The sequence below is a fragment of the Molossus molossus genome, unplaced genomic scaffold (genome assembly GCF_014108415.1).
Source record: "Molossus molossus isolate mMolMol1 unplaced genomic scaffold, mMolMol1.p scaffold_m16_p_11, whole genome shotgun sequence".
Classification (NCBI taxonomy): Eukaryota; Metazoa; Chordata; class Mammalia; order Chiroptera; family Molossidae; genus Molossus; species Molossus molossus.
Genome location: NW_023425346.1, coordinates 74,754,066 through 74,781,822, shown reverse-complemented (window position 1 = coordinate 74,781,822; position 27,757 = coordinate 74,754,066). Strand labels below are relative to the sequence as shown.

The window sequence follows — 27,757 nt, the reverse complement described above, 5'->3', positions numbered from 1 at the left end:
CGAAGTTCCCATTGACCTTTCCTATATTTATCAAGGCAAATGCCAGTTTTTGTAATTTCATCCTCCATTGCTTCCACCATCCATCTTCACCTTACAGTAGAAGCATCTGCCTCAAATGAACAGACAGTAGATTTTGATGAAGAGACAGGTTCTCAGGAAAAACGAGATATTAGAAAGTGGATGCGATGAATATTCACTTACTTACACAGACCTTTCTTCTTGTTTGAGAATGCCTTTCTTTACCATAGTATAAAACAGGAAACGGATATTGCTTTTTCGTTTATATTTACATAGACAATACTTAAATAAAAACCACCAGTTGACACTCATACCATTCTGCTTTTATTTATTGTCTGGCTAACTTACAAAGACACAGATGTCTTGGATAGACTCTATCTCACCCTTTAAACTATTCTGGTGACACAGATAGCAAAATGTGCATGTTTACATACTGCAGTGGTATGAAAAAAATTTTTTTTCTTCCTTTACAGTCCCTGACTATAAACAGGGAAATATTAATTTCATGCCAAAATTTTTGGGGCACTTTAACAATCATCTCATTTCTGCTACTAAGATAACAAAACTGGTATTACAAGTTAAAATATAAAGGCCTAACAGTTTTTACAAATATGCAAATAATCTGCTACTTAGACATAAAAAGTCAATTTCTTTCAAATCACAAAGTAAGGCACCATTGGATTAAACATTTTTCTTGGCTTTTACTAAGAGAAATGCATAGTGAAATAAATACTGAACACTGAATTTTAATACTGTAATACATTTCAATATAAAATGATATGTGAATGTTAAAATACTGTATTGCATCTTGAATACATTTACCTGGATATTTTATGGGGGGGGGGAGACACACATGTAAGCTCTGATTTCAGGGCAGAAAATTATTTATTTTTGTGATTTACCATAGTTGAAAACTTTAGTATAGAACTTATTCAAAGTTTGGATACAGTTAGGTTGCTAACTTTCAAAGCAAGAGTGTAAGTATATTAATGAAATATTCATTTAAAAAACAAATTCTAAGACCTCTCTATCCTGGATGAATAGCAACTTTGAGTTGTGACCCTGTTTCAAACTTTAGGATGGTACCTGCAAAGTTGGGATATACAAGGAAATTAGCCATTCTTACTTCTCCTTACACATTTCAGACACCCTTTCTCTGGGTCAGACTTTTCTCTGCCGTATTTGCTAGCAAGGTCTCTTTTCTAAAGTGGGTCAGTAGACTTTCTCATAGGAGTTTTAATCAGCTGTCAATTAAAGAATGATAGCTGATCAGCCCTGGCCGGTTTGGCTCAGCGGTTAGAGCGTCGGCCTGCGGTCCGGAGAGACCCGGGTTCAGTTCCTGCTAAGGGCATGTACTTCAGTTGCAGTTTGTCCCCGGCCCTGGTTGGTCGTGCGGGTGGCAGCCACTCGATGTGTCCCTTCACGTCGATGTTTCTGTCTCTCTCTCCCTTCCTCTCTCTCTCCCTCCCACTCTATCTGTACAAAAAATGGAAAAATATCCTCAGGTAAGGATAAAAAAAAGAATGATAGCTGATCAAAGAATCCAAAATAAGAGCAATACATTTTTAAAAAATACTTTGCCAAGTTTGTTATACCTTTATATTTCTTTATTTTTTGGGTAAAGGACCCCAAGTGCCTGAAAGACAAATGAATGGTAGAGGAGAGGGGGTGGGGAACCCAAGTTCCCTAATGTACTAAGCCCAGGACTTTGGCAAGAAAAGTTATAAAAATACAGTATATTCAAATGGGCAACACCATAATTTATTAGTCATCCCATTTATTAGAACTCTAAGTTCTTTTGCTTTTATATAAATGAAACAATTATTTTTTCTATAAATAGGAATGCTTCTTTCAAATTTTTCTTTGGATTGATTTCTTGTTAGAATGTCCAGTCGTACATGAACAATACACTGAAACCATGATACAAAGTTTAGGTAGATATACATATACATTTGTGACCATGTGCTTTTAAAAAATAAGTAATGGTAATTTCAAACATAATCAACTGTATAAAATATCAAAATGAAAATTTTTTCCCAACTCTATAACTAGGTTTAAAAGTCCCAGTAAAGTCTGTAAACAAAATCATACAAAAAAGGCAAGGCTGGCTCTTCCCGATGGTCCTTTTGGGAGCTTTATTTGCATAGATAAGGCAAAATATGTTCCTGGATAGTTTCAAAACAAATCCCCTCCAATTTCCAGTAGCAATCTCTTTCTCTCAACCCCATATGCATCAGATTTAGATTTTTAGAGTTTGCCCATCAACCCAAATCTGGTGCCTTCTTCTGAGTTTCTGAATTGCTACCTTTCCCTGACTTTCCCCCACCATGACTGAGCCTCCAAGCCTCCCCACCCTGAGGAGCAGGCTGGGAGGCGGCCTCAAATGCGCAAGGCAAAAGTCCAACTGACGCGTGAGTTCCTGCCAGCTGGCTCTGAGCCCAGAAGCCCCAACAGGCTTTCGGTTTCTTTGCGATGGCTTTATTCCACGTGACTGTAAACCCTGTTAGAGCAATTTCTGACCTTGGTACTGTGAGGCAACACTTGCATACAGATATTAAGGGAAGAGGGGAAAATCAGGAAGCAAAATAAGGTCCAGCCGTCTGCTACACAAGGTGTTGGTCCTAATTTTATGTTTAGTTACCTCTTGAATTGCTAACGCTCATCTTGCCTTCCTTGTGTTTTTGAACAAGAAGTTTTTGCACCAGCCTCTGTCTTCTAGATCTGCACTGTCCAATATGACAGCCCCCAGCCACATGTGGCCATGGAGTCCTTGAAATGTGGCCAGTCCAAATAGGGATGTGCTTGAAGTGTTAAACACAAAACCTGATTTTGAAGACTTTGTGTACAAAATAAAAAGGATGTAAAATAATCTCATTGGTAATTGTTATTTTAATTGTAGGTCAAAATGATATTTTGTATAAAAATATATTAAAATTAATTTCACCTCTTTTCTTTTTTTTGTTTTTAATGTGGCTACTAGAAATATTTAAATTGTGTATGTGGCTCACACTCTATTTCTATTGGACAGCTCTGTCCTAGAGCCTACCTCAGACTGCCAAAGATTATAATCTATAACCACAAACATTTCATGTGAGCCCTCACTCAGCAATTTGCTTAGGTGGTCTGTGGTTCAAAGAAACAGACAGGAGGCCAAGCATGCAAAAAAGGCATTGAAGCAAGCAGCTCTCAGGGACTTTAATATTATCTGTAGCAAATATGCAGTGAATGTTTGAGTTTGGTTGGTTGAAAGCTGGGACACAATTCATTTCTGCCTACTTGCCATAAAAGCCAGTTGACCCCAAGCAGTCAACACTGGTGGGCTGTAGCTGAAGCAAGCAATAGTTTTGAGAATATACACAGAATAAAAATCTAGGTGCGTTTCTTTATCCGATTCCCACCCCCCACACACACATTCTCATGTCACCCTCCCTTCTCCCCTACTCTCAATATGAAGGGGACAAGGGAAGACAAGGGGAGGAGTGTGTGCAACTCTTGATAGCAACAACAGAAGTAGCTCTTGGGCTTGGGTGGAGAACAGCAGGCAAGGATCACCTTGGGGTGGGAGGAAGGGGTGGGACACCCCTTTCTCTTCGGTTGGATCCACCTTAATGAAAAAATAGACAAAATATAAATTTTGGTTAGAAAGCTTATGTTCTCACTGTAGAAATTCAAAGATGTTTGAAAAGGTATCCCCAGCCCTACACCCTATGACCAAGCTGGACATAACTGGCACACTTGGACGAGAAGTAGGAGGGGAAGGGGAGCAGCAAGGAGCTGAACAAACATTATTAGAGGGTGACCAGCCACTGGCTACAGAGTACTTGCATCAAGTTAAGAAAGTTTAAAAAAAATGCTTTTCTTCTTATCACAAACACAGTATGTGTTTATTATAGGTTTAGAAAAAATAGATGAGAAAAAACAAAACAAAAAATTCACCCATGCTTGCACCACCCAGAGATAACAAAAACATTATTTGTAAATATTATCTGTATATTTTCTATATATAAACAGTTCCCTTTTCTCTTCCAAAAACTGGGTTAGATAGCCATTTTGAACAGATTTCAAAGTCATTACTCTTTACACATAAAATTATTAATGACACACTGCATTCTATTATATATGTATACCATAGTTTATTCATTTAATACCCTTTTGTTGGGCATTTAGGCATGTTCTAATTTATAACCAATGCAGTTTTGATACTAGCCATCCTAATGGGTATGAAGTGATATTTTGTTGTAGTTTTATTTGTATTTCCCTAATGATTAGTGATGTTGAACATCTTTCCATGTGCTTATTGACCATCTCTATAACTTTTTCAGAGAAATGTCTCTTCAAGTATTCAACCCATTTAAAAAACTGGGTTGTTTTATTTTTGTTGTTGTTGTTGAATTGTAGGAATTCTTTATATATTCTGGATATTAATTCTTTATCATATATATGATTTTCAAATATTTTATCCCATTTCAGGGGTTGCCTTTTCATTCTGTTGATAAGGGCCAGGTGTTCAGATGCTTAAGCATGTCCACCAGGGGCATGTGTCAATTGAGTATGACTGCTATGGCCGCTGCTCCGAGACTCAGGTGGCCTGGCACCAACAGACTCCTCAGCAGGCATCTCGACCATGACCTAGTAGCCCATGTAGGGGTCTCTGAGATAGAACCGAATCTCTGAGTAAGGAGAGGAGTCAGAAGAAAACACTGGCATTCCATTACCTTGCCTGTTCCTCTCACCATCCCAACCAAGTCTTTTCTTGGGCAGGCATCTGAAGAAAGACTCATCTGGATATAAACCAGCCATCTGTCACAGAGGCCTCGACTATCAACTGCCATACCACAAGTGGTTAGCAAAACAAGGGCTGGCCTTGTGCAAAGCTGGAATTAGGTGGTACTGCTCAGGGCTGTCTGGATGCCCTACCAGGTTGTGGGCCTGGAGGCTAAGGTAGCAGGAACAGAGTAAAACCATTTGATAGTCCTTTATGTACTTTTTAGAGAGATGATCCACTGACAGGAGGATAGGGGAGGGAATGTGTTCAGCTATTAAATTAAAAATCTAGAGGGGCTGGGGAAGATGGTTCTGTTACACACACTCATACACATACACACAGGGGTGAGCAAAAGTAAGTGCACTGCACCATTGTGATATTCTTTTGAGTTAATAAGGCTATTGTAATGATCATAACATGCATGTTTTTTTCCATACGAACAACTGTAAGCCTACTTTTGCCCACCCCGTGTGTGTGTGTGATTTAAATTAGATTAAGAATGCTTATAAGAAATCAGAAAAACATATTTAGAGTCTATGTGAACAAGTCCTTAAAGTGAATTCATTTGTTAGTGCCCAAGAGGGAAGAAAAACAGGCTGTACTCTTGTTAAAAGCCTCTCTTATGATAGAAACACACACACACTACAAACATACAAACACACAGAGCTCAAAGATATTTGTCCCATGTGAAGACTTATTTTTCGCCAATAATTTCAACCACCAATGCCTGTATGATAATTTTTATTACAATTACCTCTTTTTTATTAGGCATCATTGAGGAATGCAGTATTCCACATAAATGATTTTTCCCAGGAATTAAACTTCTCCTTTTATGCAGTCATATTCTGTTTACTTCTGTCATTTGTTCATGAGAATTTTCCTGAAATAGTTTCTAATTCTTTGAATTCTTTAACAAAGGCACAAAGCACAATTTGCTGTGTCTTTGTGTCTTTAATAACCCAATAGAAACATCATATCTGGCATTGTCCTGTGCTCTAATTCCCAGCACAGCTCTGGGTCCCTTCTCCTCCTTTGCCACCTGTCACTTCTCTCTGAAGTCAGTGGTTCTGCTTCCAACCAACCTTAACTTCAGGTGATATTAATCTGCTCTAAGGCTGGGGACCAACGAAACATTAAGAACTGTGGGCTAAGGAAGAATCAGTGGGCCCTGAGTATGTGTAAGGAGCTCTGCCAGGATGTGAGGACAAGACAAGGGACATTGTGATAGTTGTTGACATGCTCAAATGCTTTTCCTCCACACATTTCTGCTTTGGGAGTTTGGTTCTGAAGCTAAGGCTGTTACAAGTCTGAGTCTCATCAGTGATATACAGGCTGTCCCCCAAAAATGTATACACACTTGAATAATTATAAAGCCAATGTTTATTAAAATACATTTCATTTCAAAATGTAACAGTTATCAGCTGTGAAAGTGTGTATACATTTTTGGGGACATCCTGTATATATATTTCATGCTAATTCTTTCTCAGTTCTTTACATTTATTGTTATAAAATATTAGTTTTTCTATTTCCTCTTCTTGTTCACATTTTCCCCCCAATAGTGGAAAAATGATTTACTTCTTGGGGTAGCATTATTAGCAAAAAAACAGAAACAACCTAAGTGTCCAATAATGGTAAACTAAATTATTTTATCCTGACTTGATGGAAACCTGTGTAATAAAAACCATGTGAAAAAATGGGGAAGTATTTACTAAGCAATATTATATAAACCCCACCAATAAAAAACTACTCTCTAATTATAACCATATAGATTAATCAGAATTAGATGGATTAAAAATTAGATGAAAACCTGGTAAAATGAAAGTATCTATATGGAGAGATGGTTACACTTAAAATTTTCATGTAATGCTCTGTAAAGCTATAATTATATTTAAAAGATCAAGGCAGTTACAGTAAGTTTTCATTATAATTAACTAAGACATTTTGCCCATCTCAAAACTGACAGGAATAGAAAGAAGATCAAAATGGGGACGGTTGACTAAACAAGCAAAAGAATACAATTTGACCTACCAGCAACCCAAAAGTATTTTGGGCTTATAATGACACATTAAAATAATAATTTCTCCTGTGCATTCTGGATTATCTCCGTTTTCCTCACCATCACTTAGAGGGCTTCACACCCAGAGGTGACTTCTCCAAGGTCTCCCACTCCAGGCAAGAGGCCTGGATGCCCTGTACACCCTCGGTTGTGTATAACCCAGGCTGCTCCAGCAGGAAGCCTCCCAAAGCCCTTGCAGAAATACTCACTCCGGCTTTCATTTCTTGCCAGTTTACTGGGATAAGTTTTTGTTGTTGACACATATGGCTCTGGAGGTGGCAAATCAGAAATTGGATGGAAGTAGAACCTGCTTTCCCACTCATCTGAGGGAGAGAAACAAACATATCATCAATAACAGACAATCTGCTTCAAAGAAGTATGAAAGGCACAGAATGAAATAGAACTGAAGAGATCGCTTCTAGTTTTATGTCTAAAAGTTTAGAGAAAAGCTGGAAGTGCTAGAAATGTCACTGATATCGCACATCAGAAATATACGGGTCTGCCAAACAAACCAAAGCCAGATTTTACCTAGTGACGAGGACCCAGCCAGTCCCTCTCAGGAGCTGGGGGTCTAAGGCTTGCGACACCTTTCTTAATTATTTCTCCCACCAGTGGAAGGAATACCTGGGGCCCTCTGATCACAGAGGCAGAGGTAAGCTGCTTACTATCTGCAGGCCAGCGGGCCTCTTAACCTACAGCAAACTGTTTAGAAAGGTACGTAACAAGAAGGTAAGCTACAAAAATGATTCTTTTCAGAATTCTGGTATCTCTGGAAAGTTAACCAAGATGAGACTCAAACAAGGAACAGAGAAACATGATCTGCCTTTTTGGAAAGCGGAGGAGGGGGATTACTATTTTTAATTTGGAATCATTGTGGGCCGTAAAATGGTTACATCAGAGATTTTTTTTTTTTAATCTTCACCCGAGGACATTTTCCCATTTTTGTTCAGATAGAGCAGGAGGGGGAGAGAGAGAGAGAGAGAGAGAGAGAGAAAAACACGGATATGAAAGGGACACATCTAGTGGCTGCCCCCCGCATGACCCCAATCAGGGCCGGGGACGAATCACAACCAAGGCATGTGCCCCGAGTGGGAACTGAACCCAGGACTCTCCAGTGCTCAGGCCGACGCCCCACCGCTGAGCCAAACCGGCCAGGGCAGATCGAAGATTTTCAACTGGTATGCTGCAAGAATTTTTAAAACATGCAATACCTGACTATTTATTCAGGAACAATGACCTCTTTTACCTTTGATAATAGAATAAAAAAATAACAGCCAACACATCAATAGCCATCCAGTGTGAATGAATCAAAATTATACCTATTTTTTGTCAGATCAGCAAAAAATATATTTTTTGATGTGCTGCAGAATTTTAGTCATTAGTTTATGTATGTCACGAGATGAAAAGGTTCACAATCGCTGGGTTAGATAGAGCAGTGCAGCATGGTAACAGTGAGGGGCATGCAAACAAGAAACGTTAATGCAAACACACAAACAAACACAAACACATTTCCCGTTCAACGGCTGCTCTATAGCTTGTATGTTTCCAAAGAGCTGGGACCACATCGCACCTTCACATGAAGAGTCTTGGAAGCCGTTTCTAATTGATGTTGATGGTGGAGGTGGGGGAGGTGCCCCAGCACCAGGCCTGTCTGGAGGAAGAGGAGGCCGGGGCCCACTCCTAGGACTGTCTACTCCTCTGGATGGCAACTGTGGGGTGGCAGGCAGGGCCCGAGATGTGCTGCCATTTCTGTTTATTGGAGGAGGCGGTGGGAGAGGGCCTGGAGCAAAAGAAAAGACATTTAGCGTGATACCTTACATCCTACATTACTATTATCATGGCATCACTGACATGCAATTATTGAGTGCCTGATGGATGCATGCCCTTTTACTGGAAAACATGGAGAAATGGTGGAGACTTCCTAGGAGATTTAGCCAAGAAAGGAGTAGGCACATATACAGTAAACTCAGAAATGCACATGTGTATACACAGATGTGAAACGAGTGCATACTGGGAGCTAAGTGGCTGTTTTGGGTTCGAGTTAGTCTTGAGATTGGAGATGATACAGTTATGTTGAGAACAGGTGATAATCTGTTTATACTGACAACCGTATACATACTTAAAACACATTTTAATATTCTTTTAAATAGCTATTGAGCTAATTACTGAGACATACTTATTAACTAATTGCTATTTTTAAAAATATTTTAAAGAAGAGTAAGATAGTTATTTTAGATCTTTAGAGGGATTAAGTTCTCTAAATGCACAGTATTATTGCTAATTCCACACGCACACAATCTATTTCCAGACAGAAGTGGGGTCAGGAAACCCAGTGTTAGTCACCCTGAGAACAGCAGACGTTCCTTCTTGGTTCTTCCTCTTTTGGGAGATGATCAGAGGGAGTGACAAACAGCTCATCAGTGTGCATGGCTGTCAGTGCTGGTGCGGGATCCTGACCCTGAGCAGGCTGCCTACCACCCTATGGAACGTGCTTTCCTATCTACAAACAGCATCAAATAGTCTCCTTTCCCACAGCACTGCTGCTGGGAACACTCAGCCAAAAAGCATTAAAAAGTACTACATAAGTACGTGAAACCAGTTCTTAAAAAATGCAGTGGTATGATATATAATCAGAACATTTTAAGTTCCTAGAAAATAATTCAAAGTAAATTCTTTGTGATAATACAAAGGAACCTTTTCCCATCCTCCAAAAGCAGAGGCTTTTTGGGTCATGAGTAAAATAAAAATAAATAAATAAATAGAAGGAACTTAAGCATTTCCGCATGTAAGCCAAAACGGCCTTAGTAATTACCCCTGATCTTCAGCGGTGTGCTACGCTTGCCAGATGCTGACATTTTATGTAACACAGTGTCTTGTGGTGCTAGAAATATAAATATCTCTTGTTAACTGCTGATTCAGAATCCAACTAGAGAACCTTTATAGGAATGATTGTCCATCGCAGATATCCCTGCCTGGAAGTCGGCTCAGACACTTGAAGGCGGGAGGCAGGTCCCGCCCTGTCTGGTCTCTCCAGGTGTCTTCAGTGCCTCACCTGTTAGAGTTTATTTATTGCCCTTCCACTTGTCATTGCTGGAGTCCCAGTCAGTAAGAGTAAATCTATTGCACTGAAGAGTGTCTCACATGCTGTGGGCTTAACTTCACCCGTACTCAATGCCAAAATTGTCCCTCAATGCCAACTAGACTTCCAATATTATTGGGCCTGTGTACTATGTAACTTGATCGACTTGATCTCTCTCTTTAAGTGAATGTTTCTGTTCATACTTCTCCAATCCTCCAAACCTGGGCAAGCATCAAAGAAAACATTTCTATTTCCCATTGGCAGCATAATCATAAAAATGCTCATTTATGTTAGAAAATAAGATAACCACTATACACACTTATCTCACTTGATTTTTACAACAGCCGTGAAAGGTACAGAGCCAGCAGATGAGGCCTCACAGGTGTTGGAAAGTTAAAAAGGCCAAGTCAGGAGGCTAATGAGAACCAAGATTTGACTACAAATCTGTCAAATTCTCCTAACAATGAAGCTAAGCCACCTCTCAAAATCCAGGTCGCCCTCGATGGGACTAAATTGGTAGGATTTTCTAGAAGCCAATTTGGCAGTGCCTATGAAATCCATAGTTTACTGTGCATACCTATTGACCTAGAAATTAATTCAAAGGATATACAGAGAAGCACACAATATTTGGCTACAAGAATGGATTCATGCCCGGCCGGTGTGGCTCAGTGGTTGAGCGTGGACCCATGCACCAAGTGGTCGCTGGTTCGATTCCAGGTCAGGGCACATGCCCAGGTTGGGGGCCCAATCCCAGTGGGGGGCATGCAGGAGGCGGCCAATCGATGTTCTCTCTCATCGATGTTTCTATCTCCCCCCTCTCACTTCCTCTCTCTCTAAAATCAATAAAGGGGGGAAAAAACAGAATATTCCTGCATTATCTGCAACAACAAAAATCTGGAGATGGCCTCTATGATCAGTGAGGGATTAAATAATCAAGGTGGGTTTTTTTGTTTTTAAATCCTCACCTGAGGATATTTTTCTATTTATCTTCTGATAGAGTGGGAGGGAGGAGGAGGAGAGAGAGAAACAAACATCGATGTGAGAGAGACACATTGACTGGTTGCCTCCTGCACGACCCCGACCAGGGCTGGGCCTAACTGCATCCAAGGTACATGCTCTTGACTGGAATCGGACCCAGGACTCTTTGGTCCAAGGGCCAACGCTCTAACTGCTGATTCAAACTGGCCAGGGCAATCAAGGCGTTTTGTAGGATTTACTATTATGCAGTCATTTAAAAGTCAGGTTGTATCATATCAAAAAATGTTAATAAGATATTGTTAAATAAAAAGCAAACTAATACCAAACAATATGTCATGTGATACTAATTTTGTAAAGATGTGTATATACATTTTTAAAAGACTGAAAGACTATATAAAAAATGTTATCAATGATTATTTCTAGATGGTGGTGGTCGTAGGGTTATAGATGATTTTTATTTTCTTCATACTTTTCTGTATTTTCTATAATAAACAGGTATGACTTATGTAATTGAAAGGAACAATAAGTGTTATAATTATATGTCACTGCCTACTCTATTTTGGGGAAGATTTAATCTGTTGATTCATCCATTTGGTAGAACCATGCAAATAGCTCCTCAGTCACTTTGAGAGGGGTAGGGGGGATCCATAGCTTTTGGATAAAAAGAAAACATTGCGTTTCATTCATCTGACTACCTGTACTCGTTAATACACTGAAGAATACTTAATGAGATGCCACAGTGTCTAGGGACTGGCCTGAATGGATTAGTAACTTCTTATATTTGTAGCCAACTCTCCATGGTAGGGCAGTTTGAAGGGGTGGGTTATTACAATCACTGGGTTATTACAATCCCCATATCCTGATGTCTAGTCTGCAACCCAGACCAACAAAACCAGAAACCCTGGGGAAGGGTTTTAAGAGTTCCCCCAGGTGATTCCAGTATGTAGTCAAGTTTGGGGATCACTGGTTTAAAGAATGGTGTTTTAGGTTCCTGAGGTCACAGGGTCAAAGGTCAGTAAACTTCACAGACAAAAAAAATGCCCCATTTCCAAACATCTCGTGTGCATAAGATTAAAATTTAAAAGTAGATAGTTCCTCTGATTCCATCAATAACCTATGTAAAACAAAACAGTGCCTATTATAATTAGCAGAGAGAGTACAAACCCCGGGGACTCCTCACTTTTCATTTCATATTCTGAACATTATCCCTCAGATTCAGGTTTCTCAACCCTGGGCGGGGGCACAGATGTGCTTCCGCAGGTCCTTCAATCCACGAAGTAGAATGCGTATCTTATTTATGCTTATGAGCACTTTTGTGAAGAGAAGGCCTGTACCTTTATCTGATTCTCCAAGGGATCTATGTTAGCAAACAGCAGAATGGGCTCTCACATTTGTCTTTAATGAGCAGGGAAGTGGCCCGAAGGCCTGACAGATAGAGAGAGAAGTGCAGGGGAAGTTCATTAGCTCTTAAATAACTGCCCTTCTTGTTGGAATAACAGGGCTCTCCTCAGGAGATGGGCATTTGGTTCCCCAATAGGACATCTGAAGTCACTTCAGGGAGGCAGCGTTGCAGAATGGTGGGATGGAAGACGCGCATTCTAGCCTCTTCTTTGTTAACTAGTTTGTGATCATTTAGCTTTATCGGTCACTCGGTCTCCCCATCTCTAAAACAGGCAGAAATATCAGCCCCACTTTCGTCAGGTTTACATGAGGTCAAGGCGAAAGCACAGTGTTAAGTGTCACCGAACAGAGAAAGCAGTCTGCGTTCCCATAAGCGATCTGTTGGGCTCTGCCGATGTATTGGATCATTAGTGACATCTGGGCAGGCTGGGTTTTAGGGAGACAGCTCACCCCACGTCTTGGCATACCTGATCTGCCCGGTGGGTCCCGCACTGGAGGAGGGGGTCTCTCGCTGGGCGGGGGAGGAAGAGGGCCCGAGCGTCCAGGTGAAGGTAAGGGCGGTGCAGAGGAAGTGAGGGACACGTTCCGCTGTGGGAGCCTTGGGATTTCGTCACTGCCGCTGGAGCCTGGAGGCAGGTGCGGAGGGCCCGGCCTGCTGGGCGGCGGCGGCGGCGGCGGGGCCTGCGACAAGGAGGAAGGCCGTGGAGTGGAAGGCACCGGGGGCTTGCTGTTCTGGGGGGGCGGAGGGGGGCCAGCTTCCCTGTGGATGGAGGGCCTGTTGCCCATTGGAGGCGGCGGCGGAGGGGGCTTGTCATCCAAGGCCCTGCTAGGAGTAGGCGGCAGGGGAGGCCGGTTAGAGAAGGGCGAGGGGGTCTGACGGATAGAGCCTCCTCCAAAAGCAGCACCTCGGTTTCCGGGGAAAGGGGGAGGAGTCGGCCCAAGGCCAGGCTGCCTGGGGGTCGCAGGCACTGGCGGGGTCCCCCGGTTGTGCAGACTTGATTGACCGGGTCTTGGCGTGTTGGGTACTGGAGGGGGCACGCTATCAGGTTTGGAGCCCACGTCGGGCCTCGGGGGAGGCATTCGGTTCCTCTGCGGCTCTGGGGGTCCGCTTCTGTGGCCTGGAGAAGGCACAGGGAACCTCCCTGGGCCACTGGGGGGTGAGAAGGGTTTGGCAGATGTGGCTCTTCCTCCTGGTGGCAAAATCGGGGGCCGGCTTCCTCCGGAATCTGAAGAACAGGGGGAAGAACTCAGTTAGAAAATTAGGAACCGTAAAAGAAGCCAGAGAACCACAGAGTATTCCCAGCTACTGGCAGTCCTTGCGGAGATGCTCTGACACATAGGTAACCTCTGTCCATTTAAATCAGGTTTTGTGAGGTCTTTCCTGGAGGGAGAAGAACAGATCACAGCTCTCTTCACCGTCGAGTCTGAGATCTACAACCTGTCATCTTTCCAAAGGATTTTGGAGAGATCGCTTGGCATTATGTATGTATGGGCAGGAACCAAGATGAAGTTGGTCAGAGTTCTGGAGAGACCCTGTTCATCAGGAGAGGACCAGAACAGGACAGTTGTGGCACATGGGACTTCTGCTAATGATTTTCTTTTCTCTCCATCATCATCCCTGTCCCCTTCCCCTTGTACCTCTTAGACTTAAAAACATAATTTAGTCATTTAAAGTGAAGAAATTGATTATCCCAGTATAAATATTTATATGGGAGGGGTTATGTAGTCTCTTTGAAGAGAAATTCCCAAGAAAAGATAGAAAAATATAGTGGGACAGTTATGATTGAAATAAGAAGGAACTAAGAAAAAAAACTGTCAAAGTTTAATTGAAAGAGTCGATACCAATGGATGGTCTTAATCTGTAAAGAAGTAAACAACTACAACTTTTTTCCTGCTGGGTCAACTTCCACTTCAGTATTGGCAGGACAGGAAAACCTATTATATAATTAACATCAAACTGCTTTGGTTCACCAAAGGGAAGAACTAAAGCGGGGACCAAGGTTATAGAAAAATTCAAACCACCACCCCGGAATCTCTTGGCACCTGAGGTAATTCTCAAAAAATGGTTAGCCTGAAAACGTCTACCAGTTCAACCATTATCTAATTAATGTACTACCTATTTACTAAGCATCTGCCATATGTCAGCCATTGTTTTAGATGCTAGAGACAGAGGAGTAAACAAAATAGAAAAGATCCTCTCTTTTATGGTTTACATTCTTTTGGGGGGAGGTAAACAACAAACCAGCAAACATATAAATATTCTCAGAAAATTACAATGGGCTGATGAGATGAAGAGTGCCGAGGGAGGCCGGGATAGATGGGGCGGCTCTTCTAAGGATGTGACATTTGAGCTGAGTCCAGCCATGGGAAGATACAGAGTAGCACTTTAGGCAGTGGACCAGCAGGTGCCAAGGCCCTGAGGTGGAAATGAGCTTCAAATGAAAAAAACTGAAAATCGAGGCCTGTGTGCCTGGGGCACAGTGAGCATGGACAAAAAAAGAGGCCTAGGTGATGGAGCCTGAGTGGCCATCAGGGACCTCATAGGCCAACATGAGTTCAGATTTTATTCACGGCACAATGACAGACATTTGGATGGATTTATACAGTGGAGTAATGTGAACTCTAGAATTTTTTTTACTTTAGAACTACAAAGAAGATGTAGTGTCCTTGACTGTGTGGTATATTTTTATATACTGTAATAAGTTATATCTTGCAAGTTCAGATTAAAGCTGCAAGATTACCTGGATAGGATCCATTACGTGGATAGTATACTATGAACACATATACTTCTGCTACACCATTTTATGTACCAACTTAAATTCCATTTTCCTTTTATTATTTTACTTCCAGTTGTCTTTTGCCTTAACTTCTTCACTTTTTGTTAAAGTACTAAATGCATGCATTTGTCCTCTGCCTCAAATCATTTTGGTGGGTTTTAAATAAATTTAAATTCTATTTTCTCATATTATTGAGTCTCTAGAGTTTGACCATCCAATGCTAAAGTAGTCAGCTAACCCTGAGGATTCAGTGACTTTATCTTCATATCAATGTGAGAATTCCATAGTTTTCCCAGTGGACATTTTAAAAGATCACAGAATTAGAAATGAAATTCTTCTAACAATAAACGTGAAAAATGAGAGTTCTACGGTACAATTTCCTGAGCTTCTGCAATCGTCAGGGGAGCGCCTCCTGCACTCGGTAAGGTTTTTATTTGGGCATGGCCAGGTTCAACTTTCCCTCTGCCGTCAGTTCACAGACAGTCCTGGAGGACTCATTTCCTCGGCTCCCTGCAGAGAAGACTGAGAATCACTGGCCCTGAAATGCCAAATATCTGTCATGCAAAACACCTTTTTAGATTTAGTGAGATATGTAATTATAGTCCATATGACATGCTCCACAGTGTGTGTGAAAGTGGCTCACAAGTATTTACGATACTAGACAGCTGGCCAGGCTACCTCACCAAGAAAGCTATATTTGCCAGGTCACCAGGCAGAGTTTCCAGGGGTGGCAAGTTCCATTTGTTCCTTTCTTTTCTTCCCATTCTAGCTCACCCTTTAGAAAAGTACAAAAAAAGTACAAGTTACTCCAAGGACAAATATGTAACAGCTCAATGGAGCTGTCTGATATCGATTTAATAAAAAAAAGATGCTAAATAGAGTCTCTCTTATAAAAGTGCTAACATTTCAAGCAATGTAAAATGTTTTAAAGGGCACAGCGCCCTAGAGGAGATGCCAAGCCTCCAAACCACCCAACTCTGGTCTTCAGTTACTAAGAGAGAAGGAAACTCTCCTTACCATTATCCCTGTTGCCTGTGGATCTCAGCTTCGGCATTCCAGCCTGGAACAGTCCTCCCAAGCCGGGTGGTCCACCCCCCCCAAAGCTTCCACCACCGCCACCACCTCCGCTGCCACCTCCTCCACCAAAGCCGCCACCTCCACCAAAGCCACCACCGCCACCAGCTCCGGCTCCTTTAGGTTCTGCAGAGGAAGAAAACACAATCTTTACACAGGTTTGAAAACACTACCATCGTCCTTCACCAGTCCTAGCCCAAGTAAACAATAACAATAAAACCTGGGCCTATGGTTGACAACTGGGATTTGATTAAAATGCAGGATTGTAAGGATTCAACCCGCCCCAATCAGAAAAGGAGGGGATTCTTTCCGCGCTGGGGCAGTCACAGGCCCAGTGGTGGAAGAAGTGATGATAGGTGGTGACCTGCCCCTCCCACTTTGGCTAGCTGCCATATGACTTAATATCTATTTGGCAAATAAAAGGATCTTCAAACGAAGAAAGTCTCAAGGGAGGGCGATACAATAAAAGGGGAGAAGAAAAAAAAAGTAAAAATAAACAGAATAAAATAAAATATCTCTTAATTTTACTCCTTGGAAATATCCACTGTTTTGGTATATTTTTTCCCTGCCAGTATCTTTTCATTTTTATTTATTTTTTTCTTAAAATTAAGACCAAAATTCATTGGACAGTTTTTAGCTTGCTTTTTTTCACTTGACACTTTATTGTCAGCATTTTCCACGTCATTAAATGTTCTTTAAAAACATGAGTTTAAAGGACTGCGTTGTTTTAGAACATGAGTACGTATATTGTAATTTATTTAACCATCTACTTTTTTGATGGCCTTTTAGGTTGATTTCAATTTTTTAAATATCATTAAGCCCAATGTTAGGCTTTCACATTTTAAAAATTCTTTGCAATTTGAGACAGTATAAAGATTTTGTTTTATTTTGTATTTATTTCCAAAAAATTCTGAAACCTGAAATGGGCAAACCAAGAAAGGAAGAAAAAGATTACTAAGTCTAGCCTTCTGTTATTTCCCATTGTCTTTGAGCTATTTTACAGCTCTGTAAACTGTAGAAAAGAATAATAATACAAATGCTATTTGCCCATAGAAATGCAAATTGGTTGTGTTCAGTGGAATGCAACTGATATTGGTCATTTTGCACCTATTTGTAAATTCATTTCAGTGCTTACTGGCCTGTATATATGTGATACTTTGAACTCTCCTTTGAACTGATAACATCAGCTCTCATTAATTAATAAGCAAAATAAAAGAGTCTCTTAATAATTTATGTATGTATGTTTCATGAGATTAAGAATTGTTTCAAGTTCTACCCCTGGAAAACCTTATTGAGTCTTTGATGAGTATTATAGGAGATCTACAAATTAATCTTGGAGACCTGACACTTTATAATGTTTAGACTTTATGGAAACATGGTTTATTTTCTCTGTCTTCTGATTTACTCAGTAAAGTTTTGTAATCTTCTAGATATGTGTCACATGGGCTTCTTGTTAGGATTACATGGAATACATTTTTGTTTGTTAAAATTGTAAAAGCGATGTTTTTTCTACTAAATTTTGTGATTGGTTATTATTGGCTTTGGAAAATTTCATCTGATATCTAATAAACCACTTTGCTGTCTTTTTAAAATTAAAATTTACAAAAAATATTATCTTGGATTTTCTTGTAGACATATGGTTTGCAAATAGTAAAGGTTTTGCCCCCTTTTTATTTTTATTTTATTTTTTGCATTTATCTTCAGATAGAGTGGGAGGGAGAGAGGGAGGAAGAGAGAGAGAGAGAAACATTGACGTGAGAGAGACAACATCGACTGGTCGCCACCCACATGATCCCAACCCGGGCCAGGGACAAACTGCAACTGAGGTACGTGCCCTTAGTGGGAACTGAACCGGGACTCTCTGGTCCGCAGGCCGACGCTCTAACCGCTGAGCCAAACCAGCCAGGGCACCCCCTCTTTTTAAATAGGTTTACATTTTATATCTGTTTTATGTAAGTATTAATTTTGATGACTGAACTTCCACAACAATGTAAATTATTAATGTTGCTAAAGGAAAACATTTTTATTTTAATGAGAATGCCTGTAATGTTTCAAAGTTATATGGTTTTTCTTATTTGATATGATAAATTTATAGGCTTTCTAACATTAAAAATGAGATAAACCCAGGTTTTGGTGAATTATTCTTTTTATATATGGGATTAGATATTTTGTTTGTTTTATTTGTTTTTAGTTAGTACCCTCTCATCCATGATCATAAGTGGTCCATCTATAGCAGGGTTTCTTACCCTTGGGACAACTGACATTTTGGTCAGGTAATTCTTTCTTTCTATTTTTTATTAATTTAAAATGTATTGAGGTAATTGTGGATTCACATGCAGTTGTAAGAAATAATAGGTCCATTGTACCTTTGACCCATTTTCTCCCAATGGTAATTCTTTCTTCTGGGTGGCTGTCTTGTTCTCTGTAGAATATTTACAGCATCCCCGACCACTAGATGTCAGTAGGAACCCTTCCCTCACCAAGCTGTGACTACTAAAATGCCTGCAGACTTTGCCACAGGGCCCCTGGGACACTGACTTACAAGCTTTCTTTTTGTTTATGTGCTGCCTCTGTCAAATTGTGATATTAGGGCTATGAGTCTCCTCACACCTGTCAGAGAGCTTTCCATCTCTTCCAGTGTTGGGGAACAAATAATTATATAACATTTGAATTAGCTGTTTCTTAAAATCTGAAAGGATTTACTGATAAAATCATCTGGCTCTGAAGTTTTTAGAGGGAAAGTGATTTGATAAAGTTTTCATCTTTTTTCTTGCTCATTGAGGCTTCATGAATGAATTGTAGTAAATTTAGGCTTTTCTTAGAAAATTAATTTCTTTAAGATTTCAAAATGATTTAGCATGTAGCTTCATCATAGCATCTTTAATTTTTTAAAATTTTTTTATCCTCACCCGAGGACATTCTTCCATTTTTTGTTCAGACAGAGTGGGAGGGAGAGAGAGGAAGAGAGAGAGAAAAACATCGACGTGAAAGGGACACATTGAGTGGCTGCCACCCATATTACCCAACCAGGGCCGGCGACCAACTGCAACTGAGGTACGTGCCCTTAGCGGGAACTGAACCCCGGTCTCTCTGGACCGCAGGCCGACGCTCTAATTGCTGAGCCAAACCGGCCAGGGCAGCATCCTTAATTTTTAAAAATCTGCTTTGAATCTCTTAATTTATCTACTTCCTGTTTTATTCTAGTTTTATTCACTTGTGTTTTCTTCTTTCTGGATTAAATTTATCATGTCTTTGTTAGCTCTGAATCTTTTCTTGGTGTAGAGCTTTTCGGACAATTACGGGAACTCTGCTGATAGAAGAAATTTGAAAATTTTACTGATTTTAATTATTGTCAATAATATTAATAATGCCCTTGTCATTCAAACATTATTCAGTAATGAATGATACATTTTGGAATATTGCATTTACATATGCCACCTTTAAATGGCATTAAACATTTGAAGAGATCAATGCACTATCAGACATCATCCATTAGTGTATCTTTCAGTAGAGAAGTTAAAGCAGTTGATGATAGCTAACTGGCACAGGGCACTTTGTTAGTAAATTGCAGGACAAAGCTGACTTTAAGAGTTTTATCATGCTCAACCATGGTCAACATTTTAATCTAGAGCCTAGGGAGGTTTCACTTGCAAACAAATACAAACCACAGATGGACTTTGTCACTTACAAAGAGCTTGTGATTGCCCAGCCAGTGTGGCTCAGTGGTTGAGCATCAACACATGTACCAAGAGGTCGCCAGTTCGATTCCCAGTCAGGGCATATGTCCAGGTTGTGGGCCAAATCCCCAGTTGGGGGCATGCAGGAGGCGGCCAATGGATGTTCTCTCTCATTGATGTTTCCATCTCTCTCTTTCCCTCTCTAAAATCAATAAAGAAAAGAAAAATTCAAAGAGCTTGTGACAACAGTCTTGGTGTCTAATTAACTTCATGGAACAAGGGCGTGCATTGGGTTGCATTTTGTGTCCACCAAGCAAAGTGAGCAGCTGGAAGGGAGAACTAACATTTATTTCCATTTAATGGGAGAAGTGGACTTTGAAGAATATAATGAGTTTTCACTAGTGGATTCAGGACTAGGCCCTAGACTGTCCAGCCTCCTTCAACATTTGGGGAACTCACATCCACATTTCCAGAGTCTAGTCTCCTGCTCCTGGTGGGGAGAACCTCGGGCTCTGTCCTAGAAGTTGGTTGTCTGTGGAGTTCTTTGGGTCCCATACCAGGCATCATGACTTGATGGTTGTTGGACCAACACTCCCGATTGTGCTAGGATTCCCCTTGGGAGAATCTTGTGACATGGATCAGGAGGACTAAGGGGTTGATTATACATTAACCACATCAGTTTTGATCTACAGATAAAACTGTATCAAGATCAAAGACCTTAGTTCCTTTTTGAGGTGTGGTGCAATCTATTTGTACTGCCTTGCCTGGTAACAGAACGTTCAAAGGCCTTCCTCTTTTCCATTTACTTCCCACACCAATGTTCTCATCTTACTCTGGTCCTTCTCCTTCTCTTATTAGGCACTTTCCCTAGAAATCCTCCTAAGCCCTTCTTATCCCCAGCTTGACTAAAATCCTGCATTATTATTCACTTGTCTATTTGCTATTGAGTCCAAATGGGATCTATGGTCTCGAATGAGTTCTGGAGACATCTGGCGGGCAGTGAAAACATCTAGGAAAGTGAAGAGACAGTCTTGAGGCCTGATTATTAACTATCAGTAGATTCTAGTCATGTATAATTTTTCATTCTGTTGTAAACGTTAATAAGTCCCTGCCTTGTTTCAGAAAGTTTCTCAGGCTTACAATGGGTAGGTCAGCAAAACTGTGATCTTGTTTCCTCTTTCTCCAAGCTCCTAATAATCATATCTTACACTTAAATTCCACATTGTAGACAACAAAACACTCTGCAAGTGTTGTCTCATTTGATGCTCACAATGAACTTGTGAGGACAGGAGAATAAGTATTATCTCTATTTTACAAATGAAGACAATAGGCTTGGAGATAGTAAGTGATGAATGTGCCAGGACTCGAACCCACGCCCTTTGATTCCAAGGCTAGGGCTCTTTCCCTGTGTCATGCTGCCTTTTGATCTATGGTGCAAGGAGCAAAGGGTTAATTTCCAGAAAGTGTTTGAATAATTCAGAGAATCACTGCTGTGTGTGTCTTAGACAAAGAATTATTATACTGGCTTCCTGCAGCATTAGAGGGAACCCAAACCGAAGCTGTGGCCTACAATGAGTGATACAGTCCCTCATTCTGCTAGCTTTGCAGCTGTTGTTAACCAAAAAAAAAAAAAGTTTTTTTTGGTGGGAAGGGTAGGGTTGACTATTAGGTCATAACCATTTAGCTCCATGGAAAACAACTTTCTTCACTTACTGTCCAGTATCGGCGCACTTCTGTCATTGGTGACGGTCTTCTTCAGCTTCTTCCCTTTGTTGATGTCAGAGAGAAGGGCATTTCTCCCGGCCTGCTCGGACTTATTCAAGGCAGGCTTTTCTGTGTTGGCCTGAAAGGAAACCATGCAAACTTGCAATCATCTCTCGAATTAAAATCACGTACTACCACACTCAGCGGGGACAGCTAGAGTACTGGGAGCTTGTTTTTATGGTTGTTGGCGATAGGTTGTTAATTTTCCACACATTTTGGACTCCATGTCTTTCTTTTTAGGACCTGGACATTTGGGAGCAGATGCAGAAATAAACGACATTTATTTTTAGTGCAGGAAGAGTCCGTTCCCGATAAAAGCCTCTGAAAATTCAGACCATTGTCTGGCCGCAGCAAAGCCAGTGTTGGGACAACGAGAAACAAGGAGGGAACCGGAGGTCTGGGAAGATTCTACAGGAGCCACGAGGCTTCATTCTCAGAATGTGTCCTGAAGAGCAGCTTCTCTGCCTTCTTTTTTAGAACTAACCTGGTGCAAGGAGAAAACTGTTTCTAGCAAAATGGGCTGCCTGAATTATTTTTTAAAATCCACCAACATTTGAGAAAAATAATTCTCTGTTTACATTGCCTCCCAATTTTTTTCTTTTCTTTTTAATTTAAGGGAGATTTGAGGTATAATTTGAGGTAAAATCACCCTTTAAGTATATAGTTCTATGAGTTTTGACAAGCATATACAATCATGTAGCCACCTCCACAAGCAAAATATATAGTATTTCCACTGCCCCCGAACTCCCTCATGTCCCTTTGCCTAAGGTGTTTCCTTGAAAGCTTAGCTCAGAGACTGCAGAGCTGACAAAAGTGCTGGTTTAACATATTTGAGTATTTTCCATACCTTCAGAATGCCTGGGACAGATCCTTACATGAAACGGAGCTCTTGTTTATGCAGGATTATTGTGGAGAGTGGAGACACTAGGGGTCCAGCACACGAACTTGGACGTTGGCGTGTGCCTGTGTCTGTCACGCCTGGAAACTGGTTTGGTCTGGCCTGGTCCCAGGGAGAATCCATCTGGCAGACCTGAGAGTCCTTCTAGGCTGGCCCCAGCACTTCCAGAAGGATCTAATTGTGCAGGGGCCAGGGAGGGCCCTAGGAGGTAAACCTGGTAAGTTTAGCTTGATGCCTCACCCAGCTATTTATGGTAGGTAGAGGCAGAGGGAGAGCTAAGAAAAACCCTCGCGCAGGCTATGTAGAATCTCTGTGTGTTAAGTTGCAAGGGTCTTGAAAAAGTTAAATTATAAAGTATTACTTGTTCATGTAATAACAGTTAACTTTTATATAGCTTTTACTGTGGGTCAGGCACTGTTCTAGCATTTTGTGTATAAATTCATTTCGTCCTCATCAACCCTGGGAGTCATTATTTTCATGTTAGAGACAAGGAAACTAAGGCACAGGGAAGTTAGATCATTTGCCCCAGCCACCCAGCTAGTAAGAGGAGGAGCTGGGATTCAAACCCTTGCAGTCCGACTCCAGAGCCTTCCCTATAACCTGTTGGAAGGGTAAGTGTGGATCTAAAATGCCCCTTCCCTGAACTGGGGAGATGTTGTTAAAGGGTACAGACTTGCACCTGGAGGATAAGAAGTTCTGGAGGTCTAACGCACAGCACAGTAATTACAGTCAACAATGCTGCATTATAAGAGACCAGATCTTTAATGTTCTCACCACAAAGATAATTATGTGATGTGATAGCTAAAGCTACGGTGCTAATTATAATATATAAATGTATCAAATCATTAATTAAACTTACACAACATTATATGTCATTTTATCTCAATTGAAAAAATTAATAAATAAAATGTTTCTTCCCCATCGGTCCCTAACACTCCCCAATAGCAAGCCTGTTAAGAGATTCTAAGTAGCCAGTTCCAGAAAAGGTCTTTGCATAAATACTTCGTGTTTGCTAATGGGATCATCCTCTATTGCTCTGAAACTTGTTTCTATAACTTAACAACATACCTTAAACATCTTGGAAAGAGCTTTTAAAATTACCTATTATCTTCATTTTAAGGATGAAAAAAAAACCCCGAGGCCCAGAGAGGTTAAGTGACGTGTCCATACTGGGTCTCTTAATGGTTTGGAGTCAGCAATCCTCAGTAGCCTCCCTTTCTGCCTCGAAATTTATTTTGACACCTGGCCCCTTTGGGTGCTAACTTCTCCCACGTGGCTGTCCAGGTCCCTTAACAACACTGTTCTACTAAACTGTGTCCTGGGAGGGCCACTCAGCCGTCTTCCCCTTTTCTCATCTCTGTACCCTATTTCTCCCGGATCTTGCTTTTAGTCAAGTAATAATGGGTAGAAACAAGTTGATGGGATAAACCAGAGTTCCCCAAACTTCAATCATTCTGGTACAACTTTCATGATTTTGGTCATCTTCTCATGCTACGTGTTATTTATTTTATATTTTTCATGAAGTCTATTCACTAGATAATTTACTATACTACTCTGGGTGTGCTAGTTATAATTTTTAGAACACATGTTCAAATAAACACATGACCATTAAAATAAAACAAAACTTAAGGTATATGCTACCCAGCAGTGGTATATAACTGACATTTTGGGGGAGATATATACTAATCCTGCTATGTTAGCCAGATCAGAGCTTTTCAAACTTACAAGTGAAAAGACCAATTCTTTTTTTTTTTTTTTCCATTTTTTGCACAGATAGAGTGGGAGGGAGAGAGAGGAAGAGAGAGAGAGAGAGAAACATTGACGTGAAAGGGACACATCGAGTGGCTGCCACCCGCACGACCAACCAGGGCCGGGGACAAAGAAAAGACCAATTCTTAAGAAAATTTTTCCAATTTATCGTGGGCTGATATTTTTGTAAAATGACAATGAATTATTAGTAAAAAAAGAGCCCTGACCGGTTTGGCTCAGCGGTTACAGCATCGGCCAATGGACCAAGGAGTCGCAGGTTCCGGTCAAGGGCATGTACCTTGGTTGCAGTTCCTCGTTGGTCGTGCCAAAGGCAACCAATCGATGTGTCCCTCTCTCACATCGATGTTTCGCTTTGTCTCTCTATCTCTCTCTCTCTCCCTCCCTCCCTCCCTCCCACTCTATCTGAAAATAAATGGGAAAAAATATCCTCGGGTGAGGATTGAAAAAAAAAAAATTAAAAAAAAAAAAAGATGTGCAAAATGCAATCTTAAAAACAACAGGCAAAACACAGTCAAGTTGCTGTGTTTCTAAATGTTTACTCTCAAGTTCTGTACTTATCTCCTTGGGGACTCTGGAGGACCACACCTTGAATGAGCTAATTAATAGTCTGTTTTTTCTGAGCAGGTTCCAGCCTTAGATGGGTTATAGAAATGTGTCCCGTGGAAGCCTGGGCAAGAGACTTTTCCTCTTGTTTCCCCCAAAGAAAAAAGAAAGGCCCATCACTGGGAGGCTTTTTAGCAACCAGGCTTCACGTGCTGGGGGAGGCGCTTGTGTGGGGTGTGGCTGGGAGCTTCCGCAGCACCTTGGGGGAGCTGCCGGCCTCCTGGAAGAGGGTGTACAGACCCGGGAGGAGAGGTCTACCAAGGACCAGGATGAGCCCAGAGAAAAAAAGTCTTTTGGAAAGTAGACATCTACATGCAAGGACAGGTTTAAAGGGGGATGTGAGTGTGTGAGGAGACTCTGGGTGATGGTGAAAGTGGAGGATATTTACTAAAAACAGAGTGGGAAGAGAGAAGGCAAAAGACAGAGAAAAAGAAAGCAGGAAGTCTGCGGGACACGTGAATGGGTGCATTTTCAGACAGAGACCTGAGTTTCTGGACCGTCCTGCCCAGAAATTAAAGGCTAGAAGTTAAGCGCATTTGAATGAAAACAGTGCGGAAATGCCCTTGTGAACCTGTTTTGGGCCAGCACATGGGAATGAACAGGACACTTCCCTTGCTGGACACAGCCGAGGAAACCTAACTGCCCCACACTCCACACGTGTACTGTTCACTGCACGAGACCTTCGCCAGCAAACCCTGCGTGTTGCGTTCTCTGCAGCTCCAGCTCCTGGAAAGCTCACCATATCATATTCAAACCAGAATGCAAAGACATTGAAAACGAACACATGGCTGCCAGGTTCGACTTCATTTGGCTGCTTCATGCATGGATAACGGAGGGTGAGGGGCCACTCACCACAGCAAACGTGGGCGGCGGCGGGGGCGCTGGAGGGGGAGGGACGGGCATCTTGGACAGTTAAGCTTTCAACAGTCTTGCTGATAAATCTGCTAAAACAAAACAAAGAGAAATAGAACATGGTCATGTATTAGGCTTCTTAGTAACTCTGTCCTCCTCTTCCCCCTTTCCCACCAAAGTGACAGCTATTCACACAGGCCAACTTTTGTAAGAGGTGGAATTATCTTTGCAACATTGCTGAGATGTGACTGTTCTGGAAGAACCCAAGCAGGGAGGTTTCTTAGTGGAAGAGCCTGAAGAGACTGAAGCAAAATCCAGCACCCCATGCTGCTCAATTCCACCATCCACCTCAGCAGGTTGGGGGAGCGCCTGGCACAGGGCCCGTGGGCCTTCAGCCTTGGGTCTGGAAGGTTATCCCGGTACTGCTGGAAACTGTCATGCAGAGGCTCCTGTTCAAGTGGCTTCCCTTCCTCACTCATTTCCACGACAAAGCCCCTTCTTGCTCCCTCCCCCTCAGTTCCACGCCCCACCGTTTGCTTTTCTGTGCAGATTCCTGACAGTCGCCTGGGTGTGGGCACACACAGTAGGAATGCAAGGATGAATCTGCTTCTGCTCTTGCCCTCAGTTCTTAGTCCTCTGGGAAAAGGAGCCGGCGGAGATAAGGTAAGGTAGGCAGGGAAGATGATGGGTGAGGGGGCTCAATTCCTATCGTTGAGCTCCTTGGTATTTCCGTGTAGGATCTAAGTGGAAAACCTGGGGGGGGGGGGCATGGGGGGCGGGCAAAGACTTAAACCTACGACCCTGGGCTGTTTACTAGAAATGGGCTTCATTAGGAAAGCTCTGTGCACGGTGTGAGTGCCTTGGGAACAAAGGCAGGCCAGACTGCAGCTGGGTGGGAGGGTTGAGGGAAACCCTGGTGGGTAGCAGCAATGCAGGCACACGTCTGGGGTGAAGAGACAGTGAGGAAGCCCTAGGAGTTACACCAGCCACAAACCCCACCCCCATCCTCCCAGTCCCATCCCTGCGTCTCATCCCACCAGGTCCCAGCCCCAGAAGCACCTCACAGGCTTTCTCACCCTAAGTAATCCCAACTTCTCCCGTCCAGTCCTTGCCACTGTCCTAAGTGGGTCCCAACCGGCAGCACGGGCACCACCCAGAGCCCTCTCCCCACAATGGAGTCTGCTTCAGCATTTGAACACGATCCCTTGGTAATTCATCTTATTTGAGAAGCCTGTTTGCAGAGTTTAAGCTTTAAACCACTGGGCAGCCTGGCACCCTGACCACCTGAGTTAACACTTTCTAAGGAACTTATGTCCCCAACTTCAAACAACAGAATTATCTTTTATTCTCCATAGTCTCTCTCTTTTTTTTAAATCCTCACCCAAGGATATTTTTCTATTTATCATCAGATACAGTGGGAGGGAGGGAGAGAGAAAGAGAAGAAGAGAGAGAAACACTGATGTGAGAGAGACACATCGACTGGCTGCCTCCCACACGACCCTGACCGGGGCCGGGGACAAACCATAACCAAGGTACATGCCCTTGACTGGAATCGAACCCACAACTCATTGGTCCACAGGCCGAAGCTCTAACAGCTGAGCCAAACCAGCCAGGGCTATTTTCCATAGTCTCTTAATTGCAGAAAACAGTGTCTTAGAATTTAAATCGAGTTCAACCACTAAAAATTAATGTGGAAAACTTACACCTTGAAACAAACACATTCTATTAAAGCAGCAATTTTCAACCAGTGTGATGCAAGAATTTTTTAAACAAGCAATTTTTAAAATATGACAATTTAGTCAGGGGCACTAACTTCTTTTCCCTTAGATTGTCAAATAAAAAAATTACACCAGCCAACACAACAATAGCTGTCCAGTGTGAATGAATCAAAATTACACCTATTTTTTTTTGTCAGACCAGCAAAGAATATATGTTTTGGTGTGCCACATAATTTTAGTAATTACTTTAGGTGTGCCATGAGAAAAAAGGTTGAAAGTGGCCATGTTAAAGCATTGCTAGCTAACCGGTTTGCTTTCTGTGCCCAG

The 27,757-nt window shown here is 41.7% G+C and overlaps 1 protein-coding gene across 9 annotated transcripts in view; it reads right to left on the bottom strand.

Annotated features, from left to right (window-relative positions):
- Nucleotides 1-1,538: 1,538 nt before the first annotated feature.
- Nucleotides 1,539-27,757, bottom strand: part of WIPF1 (WAS/WASL interacting protein family member 1) — a 117,996-nt gene continuing 91,777 nt past the window's right edge. For 5 of the 9 annotated variants that reach the window (XM_036253680.1, XM_036253681.1, XM_036253676.1 and 2 more), the window contains 6 exons: nucleotides 25,713-25,801; nucleotides 21,539-21,668; nucleotides 16,092-16,274; nucleotides 12,765-13,523; nucleotides 8,410-8,619; nucleotides 6,220-7,162 (listed from right to left, as the gene is read on the bottom strand). In XM_036253680.1, coding sequence (XP_036109573.1) covers nucleotides 6,906-7,162; nucleotides 8,410-8,619; nucleotides 12,765-13,523; nucleotides 16,092-16,274; nucleotides 21,539-21,668; nucleotides 25,713-25,763 — 1,590 coding nt within the window. In that variant the 5' untranslated portion in view covers nucleotides 25,764-25,801 and the 3' untranslated portion in view covers nucleotides 6,220-6,905. Of the gene's footprint in view, nucleotides 3,623-6,219; nucleotides 7,163-8,409; nucleotides 8,620-12,764; nucleotides 13,524-16,091; nucleotides 16,275-21,538; nucleotides 21,669-25,712; nucleotides 25,805-27,757 lie in introns of those variants that run through there. The other 4 variants (XM_036253678.1, XM_036253677.1, XM_036253682.1 and 1 more) reach the window with 2 other exon arrangements.